This window comes from Lacerta agilis, chromosome 13, assembly GCF_009819535.1.
Source record: "Lacerta agilis isolate rLacAgi1 chromosome 13, rLacAgi1.pri, whole genome shotgun sequence".
NCBI lineage: Eukaryota > Metazoa > Chordata > Lepidosauria > Squamata > Lacertidae > Lacerta > Lacerta agilis.
In genome coordinates this window covers 50169958-50194474 of record NC_046324.1, presented here as the reverse complement: position 1 = coordinate 50194474, position 24517 = coordinate 50169958, and the positions used below count along the sequence as shown (strand labels likewise).

At 42.8% G+C, this 24517-nt stretch overlaps 1 protein-coding gene across 1 annotated transcript in view; it reads right to left on the bottom strand.

The window, feature by feature from the left end:
• SDK1 (sidekick cell adhesion molecule 1) overlaps nucleotides 1-24517 on the bottom strand; it is a 557065-nt gene that overhangs the window by 122495 nt on the left and 410053 nt on the right. The window contains 4 exon segments of the mRNA XM_033167902.1: nucleotides 8602-8723; nucleotides 9617-9808; nucleotides 15251-15349; nucleotides 22245-22437. Coding sequence (XP_033023793.1) covers nucleotides 8602-8723; nucleotides 9617-9808; nucleotides 15251-15349; nucleotides 22245-22437 — 606 coding nt within the window.

The window sequence follows — 24517 nt, the reverse complement described above, 5'->3', positions numbered from 1 at the left end:
TATAGTTTTTAACATAAATGGCCTAATTCGTTGATTTTTTTTTTAAAGAAGAGATGCCTTTGCTTTGAAATTCAGCTTTGCTTTATTATGCTGGGTTCAAGTGTACAGTCTGAGGGAGATGAAAAATTAGCACTAATAAATTTTAATAGACCTTTTAAGAAGTATGTCATATGGCTCTTCTATAAATCAAGATGATGGGATTACAAATTCAAGAACATCTTGACCTGCCATGAGGTAAGGAATAAAAAACCTGATTCTGCTCTCACACGAGGGAGAAAAAGGAAAAACAAACCTACTGGCATAAAAACGTGAGAGGATGCCCACACATAGAAAATGCAGAAAGATAGAAAACCAACTCATGAAGAGTTTACGATCGATTTTTGAATTTAATACAATGTTTGAGAGAAACCTGGCTGTTCCTTGACAAGCACAGTTCCACTGGGAAGTTTTCATGGGGAAGCCCTGAAGAAAACATTGGGAGCTGCCATGGGTGGTGGATCTGTGGTCCTCTAGATGTGGTAAACTCCAGCTCGATCCAGCCAGTGATGGTGGCTGCTGCTGTCCAAAAACATCTGGAGGGTCACAGACTAAGTGCCCTCTACCAATGGCATTATATTAGCTCACCTAATTTGGGCATTTGATGTATTAATTTTGTACTTGGTGGTTGTTTTTAAAATTTCAGATAGTGTTGAAAGTTTGTTTGATCAGTTTAGAGCTGTAAAAGTGAAGCACTTGGTCACTGGCAGAACCTGGTTGATTCCATGCGTCGAAAAGGTTTTGAGGGACTTCATGGTTTTCCTGCATGGGAAGCTACTTTTGAAATGAAATTCCAAAAGCAGCTTGTAATACCCTGTGTTTGGTGTGTGTTTGTGTTTGTTTGTTAATTTTTTTTATAAAAAAACTAAACCTATCCAGAAACCCTAGTAGGCATGTCAGCTGGATGCTGCCAATATACATTTCTGACTATCACATTTCCTTCCAGGTGGCTGGGTCTTTGTAGGTGCATTGGAATTGCAATGTATCCAAATTTGCAACCTGATAAAAATGTGTTCCCACTGCACTATAGCAATTTGCCTGAGAATCAGCTTCATTGAAACCAATGGGACTTACTTCTGAGTAGACTAAGCTCAAGCTGTTAGTCATATTGACAAACATTCGACTATCAACAAACTTCCTCAGATGTTCTGCCAGAAGAGGAACCTCCAAATTCACTTCAAAGTTTGCTTCGGGCAAAATCTGGTGATCGCTTAGGATGATCTATATCCGTACAAATGGGATTATAACAACCCTTCTGAGAAATGTCACTGGTTCCTATTCAGTTTTGCTTAAGGATCAACCAACACATTTGCTTGGGGAGGGAAAGTTTGCTTTAGGCAAGATTTTGATAGCCACCTGCTTCCTGGAGGATGCGAGGTGGTAGAAGTATATTTGAAACCTGGCTGTCTAGTATTTTTCTTCTTTTTTAATGGCACAAGCTACCTAAGCTGATACTAAAGGCTGCTGTAGCATTTTATTAGATTATAAGGCAGCCCTGTTTTGGAAAGTGTTTAATGTTTGATGTGGTTCACCCCCTCTCCTTTATTTTGTTGGAAGCTGCATAAAGTGACAAGGGTAACCCAGACAGATGGGTGGAGTATAATAAATTCATTATTCTTATTACTCTGCCTTTGCCCTGCACTCTTTAGCACCAAATCAGAACAAATAGAAAACCAGATTGCTGTTTGTTCTGACTCAGTATTGAACTGCAGGCTTCCCTGGGAGAAAGTAGCAGGGCAAATGGAACTGAGCCCACACTTAACATGGACTGACTCTAACACTGGAGATGTCTGCCGTGATATCAGTTTCCAGATTCAAGTGCCAGCTTCATGCCTAGGACTTATTAACAAACTAAGGCAGCAAATAATGTTTCACCCACCAAACTTTTGGAGTGGGCTTCAACTTCAATGCTACAGCGTGGCAAAGACTTTCCTGTCACCTTGGGGACCTTGAATCCTGGTTCTTATCCAAGTTATACTCTCCAAGTGCCATCTGTCATCTCAAAGGCAACGGAGTACATTTACAGTTGATAAAAGGCTGCTTAACAAAGCCGAAAAGGTATTCTTGCTCTGGGGTTGTGGGGGAGGGAGCATTCAGAGCCAGGGCTGATGTACAATGCTATTTCAGGCTTACTGAAGGAGCCAAGTCACTCTGTAAAGACTATCAGTTCTTCATCAGGTTTATAATCAGCCCCTTTGTACGAAGAGGAAACTAAGAAATTGGCTCAGCTCTGCCTCTGCAGTTGGAGGCAGCAATTCTTCTGAGTACCAGTTGCTGGAAACCACAGGAGGAGAGAGGGCTCTTGTGCTTGGGTCCTGCTTGCGGGCTTCCTATTGAAGCATCTGTCTGGCCACTGAGAGACAAGGATGCACTTGAAAAGTTACAGATTTTCCCTGAAAGTCTGCATTCATATCTGAATGCCAATGGCTCATCTTGCCCAGCCACACTGGTTCCTTTAGATGCATCTCACTTTTCTTTCTTGTTGGAATTGTCTGCATTTGTGCGTTCGATATTTCACTTTTAAGAAACTCCCATCCCTCTTGGACTCCCTTCTCTTGGAATATTTCTGACCATGGGATCTCACCCAGTAGTTCCTTAAGCTTCTTAAATCAGCCTTCTTCAAGTCCAGAGTGCATGTCTGACTACATTCAGCTTTCCCTTGCCTCTGTGTCACAAAAGCCAGGAGGCCATGATCCCTTCCTCCCATGTCTCCCAGTACTTCTACTTCATCAATCAGTTCCTCCCTGTTGGCAAGGGCCAGTTCTTCCACCTTGCGGAAAATGAAATTGTCTGCAAGGCAATGGAGGAATTTGTTAGATCTTACATTCTTGTCAGAGTTTGAGTTCCAACAGGTAGGTAGCTGTGCTGGTCTGCCGTAGTCAAAACAAAATATAGAAATTCCTTCCAGTAGCACCTTAGAGACCAACTAAGTTTGTCATTGGTATGAGCTTTTGTGTGTCTGAAGAAGTGTGTATCTGAAGAAGTGTGCATGCACACGAAAGTTCATACCAATGACAAATTTAGTTGGTCTCTAAGGTGCTACTGGAAGGAATTTTTTTATTGAGTTCCAACAGGTACAGGATTTTACTGAATGTGGTATTTTGGACATTTGTGTAACAAATGTTATATAGGTACATGCTCACTAAGAGCTCCGTGTATTTTCTAACCGTGGGTCTGTATTTGATTACAAAAATGTAAAGGATGAGTAATCCCAGAGAGATTCATAATACCAGAACTTCTGTGCCTCTGAATTGTGAGAGAAGCATTTTAAAATTAAGTACATTTTAATTTTGCAGTTTGGGAAAATTCTGTTTCTGTTGGTGAAACACACTGCCCTTCAGGCAAGTGTTATGACAAGAAGCACACTGAAGAATTTTGTGCTATTGTTAAAGGAACACCCAGATGCCAACTCTGATTCTGTCTAATGATGCAGAGTAAAAGCTTTCAATTTGCAAACCACAGGCTGTTTCCAAGTATGCTGCAGACACACGATTTAGAATGACAAAAGAACAGACCAACTCTAAAACTGAGTCTTGCAAAGTAAAATGTTAGCAAGATGGAAGGAAGGAGGAATTGACTTGGAGATGTAAAAAGCCAGAGGCAGAAGATAAAGAAAGATTGGCTCGGATTAGCAGGCATTATAATTCAGGCTACTGTTCTTATGTCTTCAGAATGGTTTGCATGGGACGTCCAAACACCAATACAAATCCTTCTTTCTGCAGTTTGAGAGTGATACATCTCAACACAAATGTACCCGGTGTAGCTTTTTAAAGCAAAATGTAGAATAGAAACCATTAAGAAGAAGCTAGGAAAATGAAGGAAAGAAGCAGAAAGATTTAGAAAAGGGCCACCAAAATGAAAAGGCGAGAGAGAGGTGATGTGAGAGAAATTACACATGGCATGGAGAAGTGTGTAAGAAAAAAAAATTCTCCCTCTCTCCAACACTAGATCTCACAGACATCCAGTGAAGCTGAATGCTGGAAAGTTCAGGACAGATAAAAGAATGTACTTCTTCATGCAGCGCTTAGCTAAGACATGAACTCCTCCCATAGGAGGTAGCGAGAGCCACCAACTTGGATGGCTTTAAAAGAATTAGACAGTCAGAAGGATAAGACTGTAAACGTCTGCCAGCCAAGATGGACATAGGAAGAGCCTGGTGGATCAGGCCAACAGCCCATCTAGTCCATCATTATCCGGTTCTTGCAGTGGCCAAGCGGGATCCAAACACCAGAGCACTCTCCCTCCTTGCATGTTGTGAGTGTCACAACCGTCCCCAGATGTGCAGGGAATGTTGTTTCGGCAATGCACTGCAGTGTAACCATGGCTTATGTGCTTACTGGGATCTGCGGTATGAACAACATCAGCATGATGCCCTGGAACCTGGATACTGTTCAGGAATCACATGCCAAGGTAAAGGTTAAATGGAAACCTCGAAAAATTCCACCAATGTCTCTGAAATTTTTTACACATCACTTGGGAAGGCAGGTGAACTAATGCCAGTGTACTGGAAGAAGCAAAGATCACCGGTGTTGAAGCAATGATTCTTCAACATCAACTTCGTTGGACTGGTCCTGTTGTGCGGATGCCTGATGATCATCTTCCAAAGCAACTACTCTATTCCGAAAAAAATGAAAAGCATAATGCTGGTGGTCAACAAAAGAGATTTAAAGACTGTCTCAAGGCAATTTTTTTTTTAAAAAAATGTAGTATAAGCATCAACAATTCGGAAACACTTGCCTGCAAGTGCTCCAGTTGGAGAACAGCCTTTACCAAAGGTGTCATGGGCTTTGAAGACACTCGAACTCAGGACGCAAGGGAGAAACGTGCTAAGAGGATGGCACGCTTGGCAAATCCACACCAGGATCAACTCCCGCCTGGAAACCAATGTCCCCACTGTGGAAGGACGTGTGGATCCAGAATTGGCCTCCACAGTCACTTACGGACTCACTTTTAAAACCGTGTTTATGGAAAACAATCTTACTCGGCTACGAGAGATTGCCAAAGAAGAAGAGAAGAAGAAGAAGAAGAAGAAGAAGAAATGGAATGGCTGTATGCATCATTCAGAAGGGACCAAACAACTGGAAGCAACCTCACTACCAACGAATGGTCAGTATAAAGGAACAGTCTCAGGAATTCAGCATTTAATCTTAAAAGTACCATATAACATCATTTATAGACATTTGCAGGTGGGAAGGAAGGAGCAGAGTTTGCCTGACAGGAGAATAAATGAGGAACGGCCAGTTGGAAATAAATAAATAAATCCAGGACACCACAGCAGAAACAAAGAGGGACATTGTTCAGAGCTAATGGAGAGGAGTATTTCTCTGAGGCACACTTAAAGACTTAAGGTGAGAAAACTCTAGAGTATTTCATTACTCAGGCACATGAGTGATTGGAAGTATATTGTAAAAGGCAATTCATCCTGTACTACCCCTTGTGGCCTATAATTTAACGCACACACACCCAGACAGCCTCTTTAGCATAGAAACTCATGAAACAGAATCTAAAAGCAGATTTCTCCACTGAGGATGAGATAAACTCCTCAGCGAGCTGGACTACAGATATAGAGGCGTGTCTGCAATTCCTGTTGTGGCTTTCTTTCTTTCTGAACATTCACAAAGATCTCTACAATTTATTTATAGACTGCCACATATCTATTATGTAGTATCTCGCAACAAGAAAGTCTTCCAGCTATTTCACCACTTCCTTTACTGCACTGCAAAAACAAACAAATAAAATGAAAATCTGAAGCAGCTAAAAAGTAAAAGAAGAGAAGTCATCTTTCAATCTTGCTGACTTGTTTCACATCCTGGATTGATTTTTTTTATTCCCCTAATGGGGCAAATTCTTAAATAATGCATACAGACAGATTAAGGACGAGGAAGGCCCAGGAGTGTGTTATTTTTTGGTGGGGGGAGGGGAACAAACCTGTGGTATGATTAGAATTGCCTTTCTCCTCTCAGAAGCTGAAAGATGTACTTCATTTCACTTTTAATTTGAATACCGCCTTTCTATATTATTACAAGCAAGGCGGATTACAAGCTGAAGAAACAACAAAGATCACACACTTTTCAACAATCTGATCCAATACGAAAAAGTCACAATAAAAATGTAACTTTGAAATGAACAGCTTATGTTAAATAAAGTAGTATTCAATAATCAATTTGAATACAATAGTATGAGAGGCACAGAATTCCACAAGGCACAGATTTCTCCACCGTGGTGTCTTCATGTAGAGAAAACTACACCTGTTGAATTATATCCTACTAGGTAGGCATTAAAGGCACAGAGTCTTAATAGGGGGGAATATCTTGGTATCTGAAGAAGTGTGCGTGCATACGAAAGCTCATACCAAGAACAAACTTAGTTGGTCTCTAAGGTCTCTAAGGTGCTACTGGAAGGATTTTTTTATTTTATTTTGTTTTGGTTTAGATGGTAAGTGTAAGGGGAGGGCCTGTTTTATTTTCATTTTTTTGTACACCAACTAACCAAGTTTAGCACACAAATATTGATGGTATGATGTCTGTCCTCCTCCTTCCATGAGAGGCTTCCTTCCTTCCCAAATCATAAAACCCAGCACAAGGTTTGAGTATTTCTTAGTCTCTAACCACTTGCAGAATTCCAGCATTCCAATTTACAACTGGCTGATGGGAACGACAACAGTGACCAGTTAGATGCCTTGGGAAGTTCACAAGCAGGGCATGATGGAGGGTCCCTCTAGAGACTGGTGGGTTTTTGTGAGTATATTCTAAAGGGTATCAGAGATGCAACAAAGAACATTAGTTGTGGATTTCTAAAGAACATAATCTTACTCCACTAGTTCTGTGATGTTTCTCCAAAATTACTGCATCATTCTCATCTGGAGAGCAACAAAAGTGGGACAACACCCCCACCCCACCCAAACATTTGAGGTATGAAAAGTGACAGGATTTCAGCAGGAAACTATGGGACATACACAGGTTGGTAGCAAAGCAGTATAGCCTCAGACTTTTGCAGGTGTAGACAGTATTGAAAGCAGGATGTTGTACAACCACCCCAATACCACCATGGGCACAAATAATCAGGAATGCCTAATAAGAAAAATCTCTAGTGGGGTGCTAATTGTGGTGTCCCTATTGTTTATCATATACACAGCAATCAGAGGTACGTAGACTTTAAACCATGGACAGTAAATTAAATTTGTTATCCGTTGACAGATTTAGGTTCCATAAACTTGCCTAATCCATTAAAAGAAAGAAAGAAAGAAAGAAAATGAAAGAATGAAGAAGAAAGAAAGAAAGAAAGAAAGAGATTGAAAGAGAGAGAGACAGACAAATACTCATTCCCAAGGCCAGTGAGCTGAGGCACATTTTTATTTTTATTTTTAGATCCTGTACAATTGCAAATGTACTGACAGTGACATAAGCATCAAACCTTAATAAAGTGCTCAAGATGGAATATTTTTATACAGCCAAGCAAGAAGATCATGCTTTTGAAAATAGCTTTCATCTAAATGCATTTCTTAGCATTCCTCCCTTGCTCTCCCTTTGAAGAAAGCTAATAGCTTACACACTCTTAATTATCAACTTGGTGGATTTAAAGGCAACACTAAATGCTCTCACCTTTGCCCCTGTTCTCTGAATAGAATGGAAGGCCAGCCTTGTTCATTGTCTGTATGCAATTTCTGTTCCTTCTTAGTGGAGAAACATCTATCCCCTCTTTTAACAGGCATCCTGTTACCACTTCCCTGTAGCAGAAAAGCCAACCTCTTGACTCCCCTGCAAACCAGGCATATCCATCAGCTCATTTGCTAACTACAGTGGTACCTTGGTTCTCAAACTTAATCAATTCCGGAAGTCTGTTCCAAAACCAAAGCATTCCAAAACCAAGGCGCACTTTCCCATAGAAAGTAATGCAAAATGGATTAATCCGTTCCATACCTTTAAAAACAACCCCTAAAGCAGCAATTTGACATGAATTTTACTATCTAACGAGACCATTGATCTATAAAATGAAAGCAATAAACAATGTACTGCAGTCACACAATCAATAAATCAACCAGTAGCTGAAATGGGTTCTGCACAGTCACAAAAAGAAAAGAAAAAGGCCGCAAAAACAAAAACGCAAAATAAATAGCAAAAACAGACAGACCTTAGCGTAACACTCAAAATGGAAGTGTGGCACTCCATGCAGAAGCTTAACACTCAAAATGGAGCACTTTCAGCTTCCAAAAAAAGTTCGCAAACCAGAACACTTGTTTGAGTTCCAAGTTGTTTGAGTACCAAGGCATCTGAGAACCAGGGTACCACTGTACACTTATTTGGTACATTTGCTCTAAGCCCTCACTCAGGAACCCACAGCCAGGAGCCTACGAGATATTGCTCTTGTGAGTCTGATGCTGCAACAAAAAAACAACATCTTTTCGAGGTGAATCACCAACTTCAATCATGAACCTTTTCAAATTGTTTTTAGGAGACTCTCGTGGTCATACTCCAGCAGCTTAAAATCAAAGGTGATTATATTTTTAGTTCGTCAGAATCAATTAAAATGGGAATCTTAAACCTCATCCACAAATACTTTGCATACCTGGCCTTCCACTATCCATTTGGAGATGGATGTTTTGCCATCGTACCCAGGCCGGAACTGAAGGGTGGCAGAGCGGGGGCTGATGTTGGAAATGACCAAATTGGCTGGCGCACCAGGAAGCTCTATGTATGGCAACACACCAAACAGAAAGAGAGGGGGAATAAGAACACAGAGTCAGGGGATAAATATACAGCTCAACATTTCAACAGCTTGAACAGCTGCTATAATACTAATTGTCACTCTCCAAGAATTGATAGTAACAGGACTATTGACTCTGAACCAGGACATTGTCTGGAAGTTTTGAAGATGAACCATTCTCTGCTACGGGTATCAAAAGGATATTTATATCTTATAGAGCTCTATGCGCATTCAAAGCTTGGATAATACCTCAAAGCAAGTGACTCCTTGGTAGAAATGGGATTGCCAGTGAAACAAAATAATAATGATAAATGCATAATGATGCCATTCTGGTCATTGTATGTGGATAGCAAGGCACCAAAAGTGGCTTGAGTGCCTCCTCATCTCACCTGCCACTCAACTCCCCACATAGGCTACCATCCCTAAGAAGTAGGACAGGGGAGGAGTATGTCAGCTCAGGCTACTTTCTTCTCCTCAGCCCCAGCAGCTTGCTAGAGTCCAGATTCTAAGCCTCTGCTTCCCATCTTGTGCAAGGCATTCATGTAGGTGTAGATGCAATGGCACAGAGTTAAGGGCACTGCATTAATGCAGGGACTCGATTCCTTTAACTACTCATTTCACCATTAGCCTTGAAAAGGGCCCAGTACAACCTTCCACCCAATCTTTCCTGAATCATGTTATATGACAACCATGCACCAGGCCTTTGCAAATATGAAAGATATACCAATGTAAATATATCTCCTGCATTTCCATTTTTCACTTTACTTCTGTAAGTAGCCCTTGTGATCCTTTGGCATTAAAAAAAAAATAGAAGAATTAATTATAACCATCACACACCAATATTTTGGAGGCTGTTCCAATTTCTGTTTCTACCAACCTGGAGGGACACCAGACGAAATGGTTGATGAAGTGACCATGCCGGTCCCCTTTGACGTCTCTGCCGCTACCTCTATCGTGTAAGTGGTGAGAGATGACAAGCCTGTAATTTTGTACTCAAGGGTTGTGTTAGCAAGAGTGCGAGCAAGACGCGATTCATTCCTGCTGTACACCTCCCAGGAGATTTGGTAGCCTGGAAAAGAGCGGGGGGGGGGAGGACAAAGAAATCAAGCAGCTGTTATCAGAGGCATCTTCCACGTCTGTTCCCTGTGCAGTCTTAAAAATCTGTTCAAAGAACAGCTCAGCGACTTGGCCAAGGAGCCTCCAGTGTGTTGATACTCTCCTTAAACAGAAAAGCACTTTTCTATGTAGCAATGTTTGTTCATTAAGCTGGTGTCAACTGCAGCAAAGCAAAAGGTCCTGCCCCCTGGGCTGAAGGAGCTTCACCCACCCACTCTGCTACCCATGGGGCTTCAGAGAGTGACATGCCTACAGAGCCTTCAGCTGCGTTTGCAACCCAAGGGCGACTCAGTGGCAGCTCAATTCTTGCTTCTTCAACATCCACCTCAAGCATCAGGGAATTCTTCCACTTTTTATTCCTCTGCTCCTCCCACAAGTAGCTATTCACACATGCGTAACCAACAGGTTCACATGTGCTTGTCCCCAAAATCCAGGTTTGAGGGTTATTTCCTGCGGCTCATAACCAGATTATAAGTATAGTACAGGTGTAAACAAATGTCAGGCACACACCCCTCCCTCTCTGTCCCCGGCTCATGGTGGCATCTTCAGTTGCTGGCAGGACGGGGCTAACAAACACTTCCTTTTGTGCCATGTTTCTTGGCACGAGTCTATGCTTAAAGCTCCGTGTCCAAGTGGTGGTTTTTTTTTGGGGGGGGGGTTAAATCTCGGTGCTTTCCCCAGAAACCTGTGTTTTACTGAGCAAAAGACAATTAGTTTTTCTGTAGATTGCCATTTGCTCCAATTCAGCAGTAAAACCTGGGTTTTCTCAGGGAAAGCACTGGGATGTAAAAAATACCAAATGCTCAAATACTGAGCTTTAAAGCCCAGACCTGTACAGTGGAACCTCGGTTCTCGAACGTCTCCACTGACAAACGATTTGGAACCTGAACACCAAAAAACCGGAAGTAATTGCTTCTGTTTTTGAACACCCTTCGGAAGTCGAACGACTTCCGCTGCGTTTTTCCTTTTTCCCCCAATGGATTTTGCTCACCGCCCATTTATCTTTGGTTTTTGAATGTTTCGGAAGTCGAACGGTCTTCCGGAATGGATTACATTTGAAAACTGAGGTTCCACTGTACCTGGAAAGCACTGCATGAAAGGAAGTCCAGAGGAGCCTAGGGCCAAGTTGCATGTTTTGACAGAGAAGCATAAATCTTATACTGAGTCAGACCACTGACCCATCTAGTTCAGTATTGTCTGCAATGACAGGTAGCAGCTTTCCAGGATTTCAGGCAGGATTCTCTCCCAGCCTTACCTGGAGAGGCCAGCAGAGATTGAGCCTGGGACCTTCTGCATGCATAGCAGATGTTTTCCCACTTTGTATTAAGCAAGCCATTACTACCCTTATTAACTGCAAACCAGCCAACCAACAAATACATCTCTCTTTCCTTTCCTGCCTTTTTATTTTTTGTATTTTGAGGATTTCGAGGAAAGAAGCTGTTTACTCATCTAGATTCTCTATACCTTCAGGGAGTCCATCCACCACTAAATCTGGTTTGTAGAAGCTTGTAAGAGTTTGAGATCAATCACTAATGGTGGCGACATTATTGGTACTAAAACGATCTGTTTTAAAAATATTAGTACCAATAATGTCACCACCATTAGTGACTGATCTCAAACTCTTACAAACCAGAGGGGAAACACCTGTGCATCTTTACACAAGTGATATATTGTACTAGGCAAAAGCTGTTGTCACCTATGAGACCTTATGGAAAACCTTACAGATGAGATGCTAATCACCCCAGAAGAACATGCTGAGAATTTTAAAACAATATAGGGGAGGGGATCTCCACAGCTGCCCTTGCATATACTTTTTTAAGCAGGGTGGATCATTATCTTGCCTTTTCAAACCTTGTACAGCGAAGCCATTGTCCTTATCTGTGCAGCGCCTGACCCTCCAACCTCACTTTTCTATTGTAGACTTGCTTGTTAAGCCATTCACTCCTTTGCTCTTTCATTTCTGCCTGCCTTCTGTGAACTTTCCAGACTGTCTATAACCCAATTTTCTCAATTTTGCTTCTGATTTTGCTTGTTCTCTCTCCCTCCTCTGAACCCCTGGTGACAACTTTATTAACTCCGGAGCACATTTGTGAACCTTTCTTGTGACAGCCGAGAGAGAGCTGGTTGGAAAAGTTTGCTTGATTGCAACTTCCCTGGTGATTAGGATCAGGGCAAGAAGGTACAGGACACTCTTGAAGGGATGTGAATAGGATGTGATTCAAGCATACTAGCGCAAGAGAGGACAGCTCCCCAGCAACTAGTTTGGTCATGAAATAACCACATTGGCCCTTCCAGACTTGCTGAATGACAAACTTGGATGGGATAGTATTTTCAAGGATAAATGATGGTGATTTTGACGTGATACACCATCACCTACTATCTCCTATCTGAAAATGGTCTCAGAGGTGGAGACATAAAATATATAAGGAATAACTCAAGTAAAAGTAAAAGTGTCTTTCAGGAAGGTCAAAAAGATTGCTGCATGCTTACCAACACAAATCTACGGAATAAAAGGATGCCTTATCTGTTTTGTATCACGTAATTGCTGGATTTTATATGGCATACTTGATTTTTCCAAGAACCTCTACTGCTACGTGACCACAAAAATTATGTGAGGGCAAGATATTTCATTTTGCACTCCTATCCTTATGAAAGTTGTCTTCAAAGGCATTGCTTGCCCATCTGATGAGCTCTGCAGCAGTTGAAGTGCCAAAGCTTTATCCTGTCCCCCTGCAACAATGGTTGTGTGAACTGGCCCTGAGCAGGCAGAAAACCCCACCAACAACACACCCAATGTTCTACCTCTGAAAAGGGGTCCTGCCAAATCAGATAAAAACAAAACACATGGATTCCAACCTTGCTAGGAAGGAACTGAACTCACAGAAGAAACTCTGAAGTCCAAAGGAAGAGGCAGATGGAAGGAAGTTCCTTCCATCTGCCTCTTCCTTTGGACTTTTTCTAACTTTTAAAAGGCAGAAGCTGTGCAAGATGAGTAGCATCCTAGAATAACTGAAGAGGCAGAGGCAATTGGGTTTTATCTAACTCCAGTTTCAGGCAGGAGAAGAAGCATTCCTTGTTCTCTGGTCCCTTCTCCATAAGCTGCAGCCTAACTGAAACTAATGACCAGAAGAGTTTCAGAAATAATTTTCTGTTGATCTGGAGTAAATTCTGTATGAGAGAGCAGTACATCCAATCACAAACTGTCCGTCTGCATCCAGGCCCTCATAAATCAGAGTTTGCTGAGGGAGAGAGGAAGATACTGAAATTTACAATGAGAGCAACGGGCAATTTACCAAAGCTGGCTTGCTCCCTCCTAATGCCCTCTGCGCTTTCCTCTCATTCCGCACGCTAGAATTAAAAACCAAGTCACAGCAAATGACATCCATGCACAGAAGTGATGAAGTGGGAGCCTCCTAAGCACTCTTAGGTTTCTAAGCAGCATTGGATGAGCCACTGAACCATTCAAGGGAAATGAATGATTTCGCCACCTCCCATCTCCCTGCCTTAAATGCAATGTTCACCGTAACAGGGGAACTTTTTCTTCCTTATAAACCTTGCCTGACATGTCTCTAGGCCTACATTTCCTCATAAATAAAAGGGATCTTCACTTTCCTCCCCCTTTCCTAAAATAATTTTATTCAGGTATAGAACGAACTGTCACCTTACTAAGCCAGCTTCAAAGCTTCCATAGGACCTGCTTGCATCCCTGTTGGCTAGGGCCATTTTGTTTCATCTTCTTCTCTGCTTTTTGTTTTTTAGCAACCACATGGACTAGCCCTGATTTTCTCTAGGAGGAAATGTTTCATAACACATCCACAATGACATGACACATAATCCATGATGGAATCATTACTGGTTTGTTACATATACTTTTAACACTAAAAACCACAAATAACAACATTTAACAGCCTAAAACACAACCAAAAATGCAACATTAAAAAAATCTACATGGCAGAGGGGAATGAATAAAGCAATCCAACAACCAGCATTTCACCTCACCCCTCTCAAATGCTTGGGCAAAGAGATGGGTCTTTAATTGCTATCAAATTCTCAATAACATTTGGGCATAACACACCTCTGAGAAGAGGTCATATCGTAAGTTGGTTGGTGCATGAGCTCAGCACATGGGTATGATTTCATTGCCCAGTTGCCACATTTTGGGTTGAAAGCTTCCACCAATTGTTGGGATCACTTTCAAGCAGGCAGGCAAGAAAGCAGATTTTATTGTTTTTTTGTGACCATATAATTTTCATAGAAGGAAGTCTCTAAGTCAAAAAACACCAAAAACACATTTTTTAAAACAACAACATTAAAAAACATTTTGGCCTGGCCTGGCAGCCCTGTGATCAGCATCGCCTTCACCTTAGTTTTCAAAAGCCTGTCTGAACAGGAAGGTCTTAGCCTGCCAGAGGAAGGATAACAAGGAGGGCACAAGTCTTGGGAGAGAATTCCACAGTATGAGGGTAGCCACAGAAAAGGCTCTGCCTCTGTTGTGCCACCACCAACTGGGCCTCTGATGTTGCTAGGACTGGGAGAAGGTGCTCATTTAAGGATCTTAATAGCCAGGCAGGTCCATATGGGAGAGATGATCTTTCAGGTAGTAGGGTCCAAGGCATACACATAGACCCAATCAAATCATATCCATGTGAGAAATACACACAGCACAGAAGGTTATTAAAGCTCTATAAAGTTTTTTGTCCAATACCCATGCTGTCTCTGCCTAAATAAGTGGGAGACATATCCGCTGCTGTGTGGGTTACCAATAATGAAGGAGTGGGTGTCTTTGCATTCCAAAGGTCACAAGTTTCATGTGCATAAATAGCAAAGAAGCATGGCCCAGTGAAACCTCTGCCACTGACAGCAAAAGAAAACACATTCTTTTGGAGCACAACATACATGAAATACATAAATGGAATTTTTGGTCCACAGGGAACTAACATGTTCCAGACCCAGAGGGCCAATATGAAGATTAATATTTTAATGGATTGTGATGTCCTTGTTATAAATTCAACCCTAAAAAGTCTTGACAACTGGAAACAGTGGCTCTCCAACCTCGTTGAGTTGCAGAGAAACAGAAACTACCGTGTGCATGTCATTAGGGTGGGGGGACATGAGATTTTACAAGCTCAAATAGATTGTGGGGAGCTAAATTGCCCCACAGACAACTTTTCTAGAGGCCATGACTGTGAGCTGGTTGTAACTGCCCAATGACCTCTCAATACACGCCTTTGCCGACTCTTCAAGCTTTAAATATTAGCAGCGGCAAGCTTGAATTCTCCGCCAGAAGCTCTCGATAAAAGCTGGCCATATTGATCACTGTAGTGCAATGAGTTTCTTTCTTTCTCTCCTGTTCCCCTCCCCATCTTTTCGTAAGTGGCTGCTTGCTGATACTTGCCTGTAATGATGCCATTTTTCTCTACAGGTTCTTGCCAGCTGACCTTGAGCGAAGTGTCCAGAATCTCGGTGAAACTCAGGTGCCCCACAGCTCCTGGCCCTGGCAATCAGAAAAGGAAATCTGTTATAACAGGAGAGGCCCTGTTCACTTCAGATCTGATTTAGCCAAACAGGCACCTAGGCCAGGGCTACTACCAGCAGAGAGTGTTGGCAGAGCAATCAAGGTGCTAAGGACCATTCTAATTATCATCTGCATGAATGATTTTACCCCATCCTCCTTTCACAGAGCTAAGGAGAGTGGCAGGAAGAGATTTAGCCACACTGATTCAAAGTCTCTGCTCTTCATTGAATATAATCAGATCAGGCTGAATCCTGAAAAGCAGTCTCATGTGCTGCTGCCCCTTAAGGAAACAAACCATCTTGTTGGAGAGAGAGTGTGTGTGTGTGTGTGTGTGTGGTGTTGGGCTCACATCACCACATGTGGCAGACCTGTGAAAAGGTGGCCACATTCTGAGAGGAAGTATTGAAAGAAATTAGAGGCACAACTGCACAAAATATAGTCAAAGGGCATAGTCGCCTTTACTTAATCATTACCTAGTGGTCAATATGAATCTGCATTTTAAGCATCTTATTGGCCAGCTTTTATTAGCAGCCAAGGCAGTAATAGCTAGATATTGGAATTTTTAGATGCTATGCATTGACCACATGGTCTAAAGAAGTCTGGCAATTAACATGGATAGAAAAAACTGACTACTAAGCTAAAAACAGAAAGGGGAACAAAATGAAAAGACCACATTTTTCGTGGATTGGCATACTTTTATTATGAACAGCACAAAAGAAGAGGGCATAGGACCTCATCCATATTACAGACTTTCTTTGGTTGCTGTGCTTGCACACAACTGGAACTGCCACACAACTGGAACACAACAACTTAAGGGGCGTAAGTGTGAATGTAACAAGCTCTGATGTGCTGGTAATTCAATCTCATGTCTTTGGACAGGGTAGGGTTTTTTGTTTTGTAAGAAAATAAATTTCATGTCATATTGCTTGCTGGATTGTTATTTCACCTTCATGACAAAGTCTTTAAAATAATAAAAGAAAGAAAGAAAGCCAACCACCTTTCCCCTATGTCTTTTGCAGGTGCTGAATAAATGTCTGCAGTATCACATACATTTGAGCAGGGGCTTTGCAATTGTGAAGGGCACATGGAGGTCAAGGATATCCACCTACTGCTTAGAAAAGCCCATTCCCAAAGAGCGCTTTCAAAATACCACTCACAGGGCAAGGATCTTCAGCACATGTGTGTAACTGGGCGGAACTTCTAAAGGAAGCTTTACAGCTTAAGCTCAACAGCACTTAAAACAGTATTCTCTGGTGGGCAATGAAAATAGTGGAAAATAGAACTAGCATCCCAAAAAATGTGCTGTCTTAGTTCAATCTTGATCTCCAGTGAAGGCACAGAGACTGATTTGTGGGACTGCTAGCTCTCCTCACTTCCACAGATTTATTGAGAAGAGAGAGGGTTCTGCTCACTTTACATTCACTATGCTTCTAATACTTGGATCCTTGCCAGACTGGGCTGTCTTCCTGCTCTGCTGACATCAGTTGGCAATTCATATTCTGTTTCCTCTTCACTTTTGCACAGGCTCTGATTCCTCTTCAGCTATGGAGGAGAAAGATAGCTAAGAGGCTAGTGCTAGCCAATTTTCAATTCTACACCTGGAATTCAGGAGACACTGTTGAAACTGCATTCTTCAGCTTCCAGTAATCAAAGTATTGCACAAAGAGAGCTCCTGGTCCAAGACAAATCTAGGATTCTCTATTAAGGGATACACCATGACCCAACTCTGGCCCTAGGAGTGTCAAATTCAGGCAGACTTTTGCATCAACAAGCCAGAGTGGCTCAGAACACACTCATTTGGTCCTAAGAAAGCTTCTACATCAGGCTGGCTTGCTGGTCTCAACAACTAGGGAATTTATTCATGCTGTGCCTTGTTGCCTATAACTACTACCAGCAGGGGAGCTTATCTGTTGATTGACTCTTCTTCAGGAACATTTGAGGTTTCTCTCTATCTTGAAGAAAAACAGGGGGAGTGAGACCATGCTGATTCTCCTGGACATCTTGGTGGTTTTCAGTACCATTATTCACAGTATTCTCCTGAATAACTGTCTGGGATGGAAAGTGGGGACACCAAGTTATGGTTGTTGCATTCCTGTGTTGACAGCCAAGTCTTGAACATGGTGCTGAATGACTACTGCTGGGGTTGCTGATGTTTATGCCATTGGTTCCCAGGGGGCTATATTCTGTCTTTCTGCTACTCAACATACCCATGCAACTTCTAAGTGAGGGCATCCAGAGATCTGGAGTGAGGTGTCATCAATATATGGATGACATCCAACTCTGTTTCTTGTTACCATCAAATCCAGATGAAGAAGTCAAGTCAGTCAAATATATTTGCGAAAAACCACTGGTCATTACAAAAATGCAGACATAATTGAGGTGAGATATAAATCAAAGAATAAGTGATTCACCCATACATTATACTCCATTTAGCATGATAATTTTTGTCTGATCCATTGCATGGTAGAGCAAACCCAAAAACATTATATACAACCAACCAAATAATATAGTCTTTAGGGAAATCACACTTCTGAAACTGGTGTTTGCTTTGGGAGGGGAAGCACTGGAGGATTTCCCCAAATGCATATAGAAAACTCTGCCCCCCTATTCATACACTCCAACTCTAGCAACATGACAAAAATTACAGTGTTAATATTTACACTTTTCACTTCATAGCAGAAGGAGCTTTACAGGCATCTCAGTCATGTCAATATCCAGTACTTTTCTATCAGTGGCCTGAGCACTGGTGCTTTTCTTGCTTCCTGTTGCTCTACAGCAATGGACTCAGCTGGGTCCCCTACAACTGCTAGGTGGAAATTGCTGTTCTTTTCTTTCTTCTGGCAGCAAACATAGCCCAGATTCTCCTGCAGTGAGTAACAAGAAGAGTTTCCCTTTCACCGCTGCGTGGAGCTGACTGTGAGCTACAAAGCCTTTCCTATCCAAAATGGACAGGATGATGAACTCAGGAGCTTTTATGCACCATAGTCTACCTTGAAGGAAGAAGCAGTTGAGCACAGAGAACTACAGGTAGGCAGAATAAGTGGGTTAGAATGATCCTGGTGTGTGTATTTGTGCGTGTAAGTGAGAGAGAGTGGAGAAACAAAGCAGTGAAGAGTGTGCATCTAGCCCAGTCCTATCTACTTGTCTGACTGGCAGCAGTGAAATGATGAAAGTGCATAACAGTTATGCATGGCACAGGGAACATGAAAAGAAAAAAAAGCTGTTCTCCCTCTCTCATAACACTAGAACTTGTGGACATCCAATGAAGCTGAAGGCTGGAGAATTAGAGACAGATAAAAGATGCCGGTTTCCTACAGGCATCTGGTTGGCCACTTTGAGAACAAGATGCCATTGGCCTGGTCCAAAAGTCTTTCCTTGTGTTCTTATGTTCAGTTCCTGCAAGAACACAAGAAACTGCCTATATGTCCGTCTAGCCTACTATTCTCTGTTCAGAATGGTCATGGGTCTCCAGGAGCTCACATAAAAGCCATTCATATCACTAGCCAGCAGGCCTAGGGCTTGCTGATCAGAAGGTTGGCGGTTCAAATCCCTGCAACAGGGTGAGCTCCTGTTGCTCAGTCCCAGCTCCTGCCCACCTAGCAGTTCGAAAACACGTCAAAGTGCAAGTAGATAAATAGGTACCGCTCCAGCGGGAAGGCAAATGGCATTTCTGTGTGCTGCTCTGATTCACCAGAAGCAGCTTGGTCATGCTGGCCACATGACCTGGAAGCTGTACGCCGGCTCCCTTGGCCAGTAACCCGAGATGAGCGCCGCAACCCCAGAGTCGGACATGACTGGACCTAATGGTCAGGGGTCCCTTTACCTTTAACTGGACCTGGGATCTCCACTATACTAAGCAAGTGCTCTGTCCTTCAACTAAAGTCCCCTTTCTTGCCAAAATCACAAGCAGAAATATTTCCCAGTTCTAATTCTAATTCTAATTGCCAAGGACAAAATCTGGGAGTTTCTACATGTGAACTATGAAATCTCCTATGGTCCTTTCCTATGTACCATGGTAGGAAAGGAGATAAGAACTAATCTCTTGTGGAGCAGGCAAAAGAAGAAGAGGGGGAGACAGAACAACTGGCCTAGAGCCATGTTAGATGTACACACTTAGCAACCACCAGATCAGTTGTGCTGGTTTAATGCATGTCAATGGAATTTTTGAAGCCTTAAAAACCAGACTATTTCTGAAGTAAGTAATTCAAGCAACAGTTCAGTCTTCTGCTTTGCAATTCTGAATTTAAGTAAACACATTTGCAGTTAAGCAGCTTTGCAGTGGTTAGCCTGCAATCTGCTAGCATGCAAAAGTTCTGATGGCAGAAATCAGTTCTTTGAACACAGAAGTATCTTCCCACCAGTCTCTCCCATGGCCAATTTGTCAGCATTTGGAATCAGACTCTTTAGCACCGAAGCTGTCTATATGATTCGTCTTTGTAGGAAGAGTGGCGAACAGATGGTTATTCTCGCGGCATTGGGGAAGGAAATAACCACATCAAGAAGCGTTTCATATCTCCTGCATTGTCTGGGTTTGTCTCTACAGCAGCAGGGGTGAGATTTCAGATGGGAGGTGGGAATTGAAGTGCAGAGTACTTGTGCTGAACACCAAAGAAAATGTTTTCTTCTCTCTGCAGCTTTGATAAATATGCCAGGGAAATGACAAATAATAATAATAACTTAAATACACTCATTGAAAATTTGACATGCTATGCATGCCTTTTTTCCTGTGTATTTTTAAATAAGATTTGTAAGTTGCCAAGATGTTTTTAATGGAGCTTTGTTGGGAACAGAACTGTGCTCTCAATTTAATTTTGAATCTGGTGCTGAATATCTCAGGACCAGCTGTGTTGAACTGGGACAGCCAAGTACATTCAAAATTGCCATAGCTTATAGGGAGCCTCAGGTTCAAATCCTCCTACAATAGTAGCTGTGAGGCAGAGGAGACAGATCCATTCCTCGGTCCTTCCCATTTGAATCTACTGTTACTGAAACCCACATCTCATGTCTGAGCTCCAAGGAGACACTTCTGCCATCAGACCTTTATGACTGGACCACAGACTCCCCGTAATTTCAGGAAAAACCCGAGGAACTTTCCCTCAAATGCCCCTGCAGCCTTGAAACCCATCTGCTTAGAGTAAGCAAAAACAGCAGCAGCAACAAAAAAAACCCAAACCATTGACTGCGTCCAGATGCCGCTCTCAGGTGTGTAGGTTTTTCCATCCCAGCTACCTGAGCAGAGACTCTAAAAACGTGCCTACACTCCAAAACACAGTTGAGGCAACTAGAATTTTCTGTCTGCCTAAACATGGTGCTGAGCCCAGCACCTTGGTCTTGTCCATGGTCCTGATCTTGCTTTGCTTCCCTCAACTTCCAGTCTGTTCTAGAAACCAGGATCACTGTCTTTATCTTGCTCTGGCAATACCTTCCCTTGTGGTGGTGGATATCATAAGAGATCGAGTCAAAAACATGCATGTACATCATAAGGATGACTTGGGAGTCAAAAATTTTACCTGTGGCCAGCCAGCAATCATGCTTTATAAGCATCATTGGTCACAATTTAGAGGGAGCTCTCAGCACAAACTCTGTTGGAGGAATGAGAACCACTCAAGAGTAACTGGTCTTGCACAGCTCCATTAAGCAAAGCATAATCCTAGCAAGGTGGAGACAATCGAGAGCTGGTGCACATTGGTTGAAATGACATTCCGTCTGGTGCGGGCGTTTTCAAAAGCACCAGACCTGCAGATTTGGGGGCCCCTTTTGCCCACATAAAACAGCTCAATAATCTTCCTCAGATGCCCCCCTCTTCTTCCTTCCCACATCCTGGCCTTCAAAGTTGAGATGGGTGGAAACAGGGCACAGAATCATTTTGGTTATAGTACCCTGGCTCAGGAACGCTCTCCCCACGGAGCCTCAGTCTCAGTCAAGTTGAATTTCTTGTTGGCAGAAGGTAATAAAACTTTCTATTTACTCTCACTTTACGATCTTCTTATCATAAATTTTAATTCTGTTCTTCCTAGTGGATATACTGATGCTTTGCTTCTGTTTCTATGTTGTTTTACTTGATTTTTGTGCCTGAAAAACACATTACAAGCTGCTCAAGTGTTCCTTTGGGAACTGACAGGTGGGGAACTATACTCCCAAGTGGATGGATTAACATGAATCACTGGAGCTTGCACAAGGCGGTATCTGCAAATTATGCACACTGTGAATGCAAATCTTGTGTGTGGCAACAGTGGACAGCATGTTCTACCTGCCAATATATGCCCCCCAGTTTCTCTGAAAGAAAATGTATAAAATAATATGTACCCCTAGAAGAGTTGACTGCATCCCACTCTCAGGAGGTTTCCACTGGCAAAAGCTGCAAGGTTACAGTGCTATCATGGAATCACAGAACTGTAGATGCTCAGAAGCCTTGTACATGTTAACCACATGTTTTCTAACTCCAAACTTGATGGTGTCTCAGCATGGAGACACACAGTGGACAAGCACAAACTCTTCTGTCCCACAAAGTGTGAAGTGGCTCTGATTTAATAATTAATTAACAAACAAACGTTAATTGAATAATAGTTTGTTTTTCAGGGGCAATTTAAGGAAGACAACTAGTTATGTGGTTTTTACCAAAAATTTAAAATAAGTCTGTGTTTTCACTGGGAGCTGTTCCATGTTGGAAGAGTATTCAGTGCCATAGCTATAAAGCCCTTCCAGCACGGAACAGCTCCCAGTGAAAATTTTCAGTCTGCAGTGGTTCTTTGAATTGCTTAGTAAGTTTGATGAATGGTTTCAGCCTAATTAGGAAGTTACGGTTATTTGCTCATCAGCCAGCCAGGGATCATGTGGAAAAGCTGTTCATTGACATTGGTCACTCTTTACTTACTGTCTTCATGAGTCTTGAGCAGCTGTGGCGGACTCCGTGGCCCATCCCCTGGGGTGGTGAAGCAGAGGACTGAGGTGTAGTAAGCAGTAAATTTCTTCAGGTTGGTTATGTAGCCGCTGTGCACTCCATGAAAGTCCGGGGTGATGGTGACAGCAGTCACAGTTTCTGGTGCATCAATTGGCCAAGCCAGGAGCTGGAAATGGGAACATTGATTAAGAAAGCATGAAATCACAGCAGGGATGGCTCCCACTCACAGTCCAATACATGGGACCTCCAGGACCTCATTAGTTCACTTGTAAGAGCACAACATTACTATTAACACAATTGTTGCCAATTGGCTGGATGTACAAATTTAACCGTGTTGCTGTGCTTGATGAAAGTCTTGTGCATTACTTCCAGCTATAAACAGAGAATTTTAAAACTGTGCTGCTAAAATCTGAATCTTAAAAAAAATGGCAAACACAAATGCTTTAAGCTAAACTTAAGGAGTTACATAACCACGACAGAGAACCCCCTCCTGCTTCCAGGAATGAATAATCAAAGGGATGAGAAAATAATCAGCCAGTTGCTAGAGAACAGAAGGGCTAGGAAAAGGGAGGCATACCACTTGCCCAAAATGCACCAGGTCCAAAAGAAGCTTGCAAGGAGCCACAATCATGCCAGGAAGATGAGAGCCAGGCCCACCAACCTCAGGAGACACTGAAAGTCTAGGGTTGAAATGGGGGCAGGTTTTGGTGGGTGTCATGCTCAGACACACTGAATTCATCTTCCATTATTCCCTTCAGTAGACCTAAGCCTCCAGCCTCTGCCCACTCTCTTCCATCTGACTTACAGAAACTGCTCCAGGTCTGGGTTCAGAGCCCTGCCAGGATGCTGTCATAACCCTGTCACATTACCAGCGCCTGTCCAGAAATGCTCAACACACAACACAGAACCTTAAAACAAGCCCCTCTGGACAGCAGAGGGGGTGTTCCTCCCCTGTTCAAGAGCCAGGGAGAGCAGCCTGAGCCAAACACCAACTGCAGCAATATGTGGGGCTGGAAGGCATCAAGGAAGGAACTGCCAGGCCTATTCCCAAGTGACCCCAGAGACAGGGATGTCCTTACCATTTAGCCATCTCAGATGAAGGATGCTGGCAGCCCCTGTGCTCATTCTGCCTGAGCCCCTCCTGAGTTGGCGCCTTGGGAGTGGAGATGCTTGATTGCTACTACCTTGGGCTGTCGGTCTTGCCTGGATATTTACCCTCAAGGTAGCATAAAGCGAAAGGCCCTTGAGTGAGTAAGCAAGCAGAGTCTGCCAGACCAGGCCACACACTCCAGCAGGCATCATACATGCACTGCTTATGTGACCCATGCCACTGCCATTGCATCGCATCGCTGCCTGATCAGACAGGCACCAGTGGAGCACTGAGCAAGGGGAGACAAGACGTTGGATGCTGCTCTAGATGTGTCATGCAGCCTGCCTTGCACTCCCCAAGCTAGGCTGCTGCACCCTAGTGCAGTAGAGGACACTGTCCCTTTGCCGCTTTTGGTGTAACATCCAGCAGTCAGTCTGCTCAGCTCCTGCAAGCGCAATGGAGAAGAGGGCACCTTGTTCTTCACCTTTGGTAGCAAATTGTCTCAGGCTGACTCTGCCCAGAAAGAAAGCCAGCATAGAGTCTTAATCGTATTTCTTTGAAAGTATGTCTTGGCACACTTGGTAGGATCCTTGATACTTGAACGGAAGTCAAACGGCAAGCATGATCCAACTCACAGAAAGGCTTATTAGACCTTGCTCCCCCTGTTCACCTTTTATAGCACAACACTATTCAACTGCTCGGTGCTGTTAATTGCTGTTAATTTGTGCTAATTGTCCCCAAGAGCAGTTAACAGAGCCTAAAGGGGACTGCTTGATGCATGGGCACATTTGTTTCACTGGCTACTGGCAATCACAGAAGGAAGTTCCCCCCTGCCAGTAGTTTTTTTTATGTAGGTTGATTAGGGACAGAGATTTTCACAGAAATAAAAAAATTGGTTCCCAGTCCTGTATTCTGACACTGGGACAAAATCTGGGCAGGACCACAGAAGGCCAGGGCCCAAAATCTAACCCACCCTTCAGTCTGCAGTTTTACAAATCAGCCAGCCAACTCAATGTTTCTCCTGTACCTCCAAAGACCTCTCATGTGGATGTTTGGAGTTACAACCCATTGGCAAGATTTAAGATGATTTAAGATGACTCTACAAATGAACCTCCAAGCCATGATCCCCACCACAGGAACAATCTTACATGGGTCC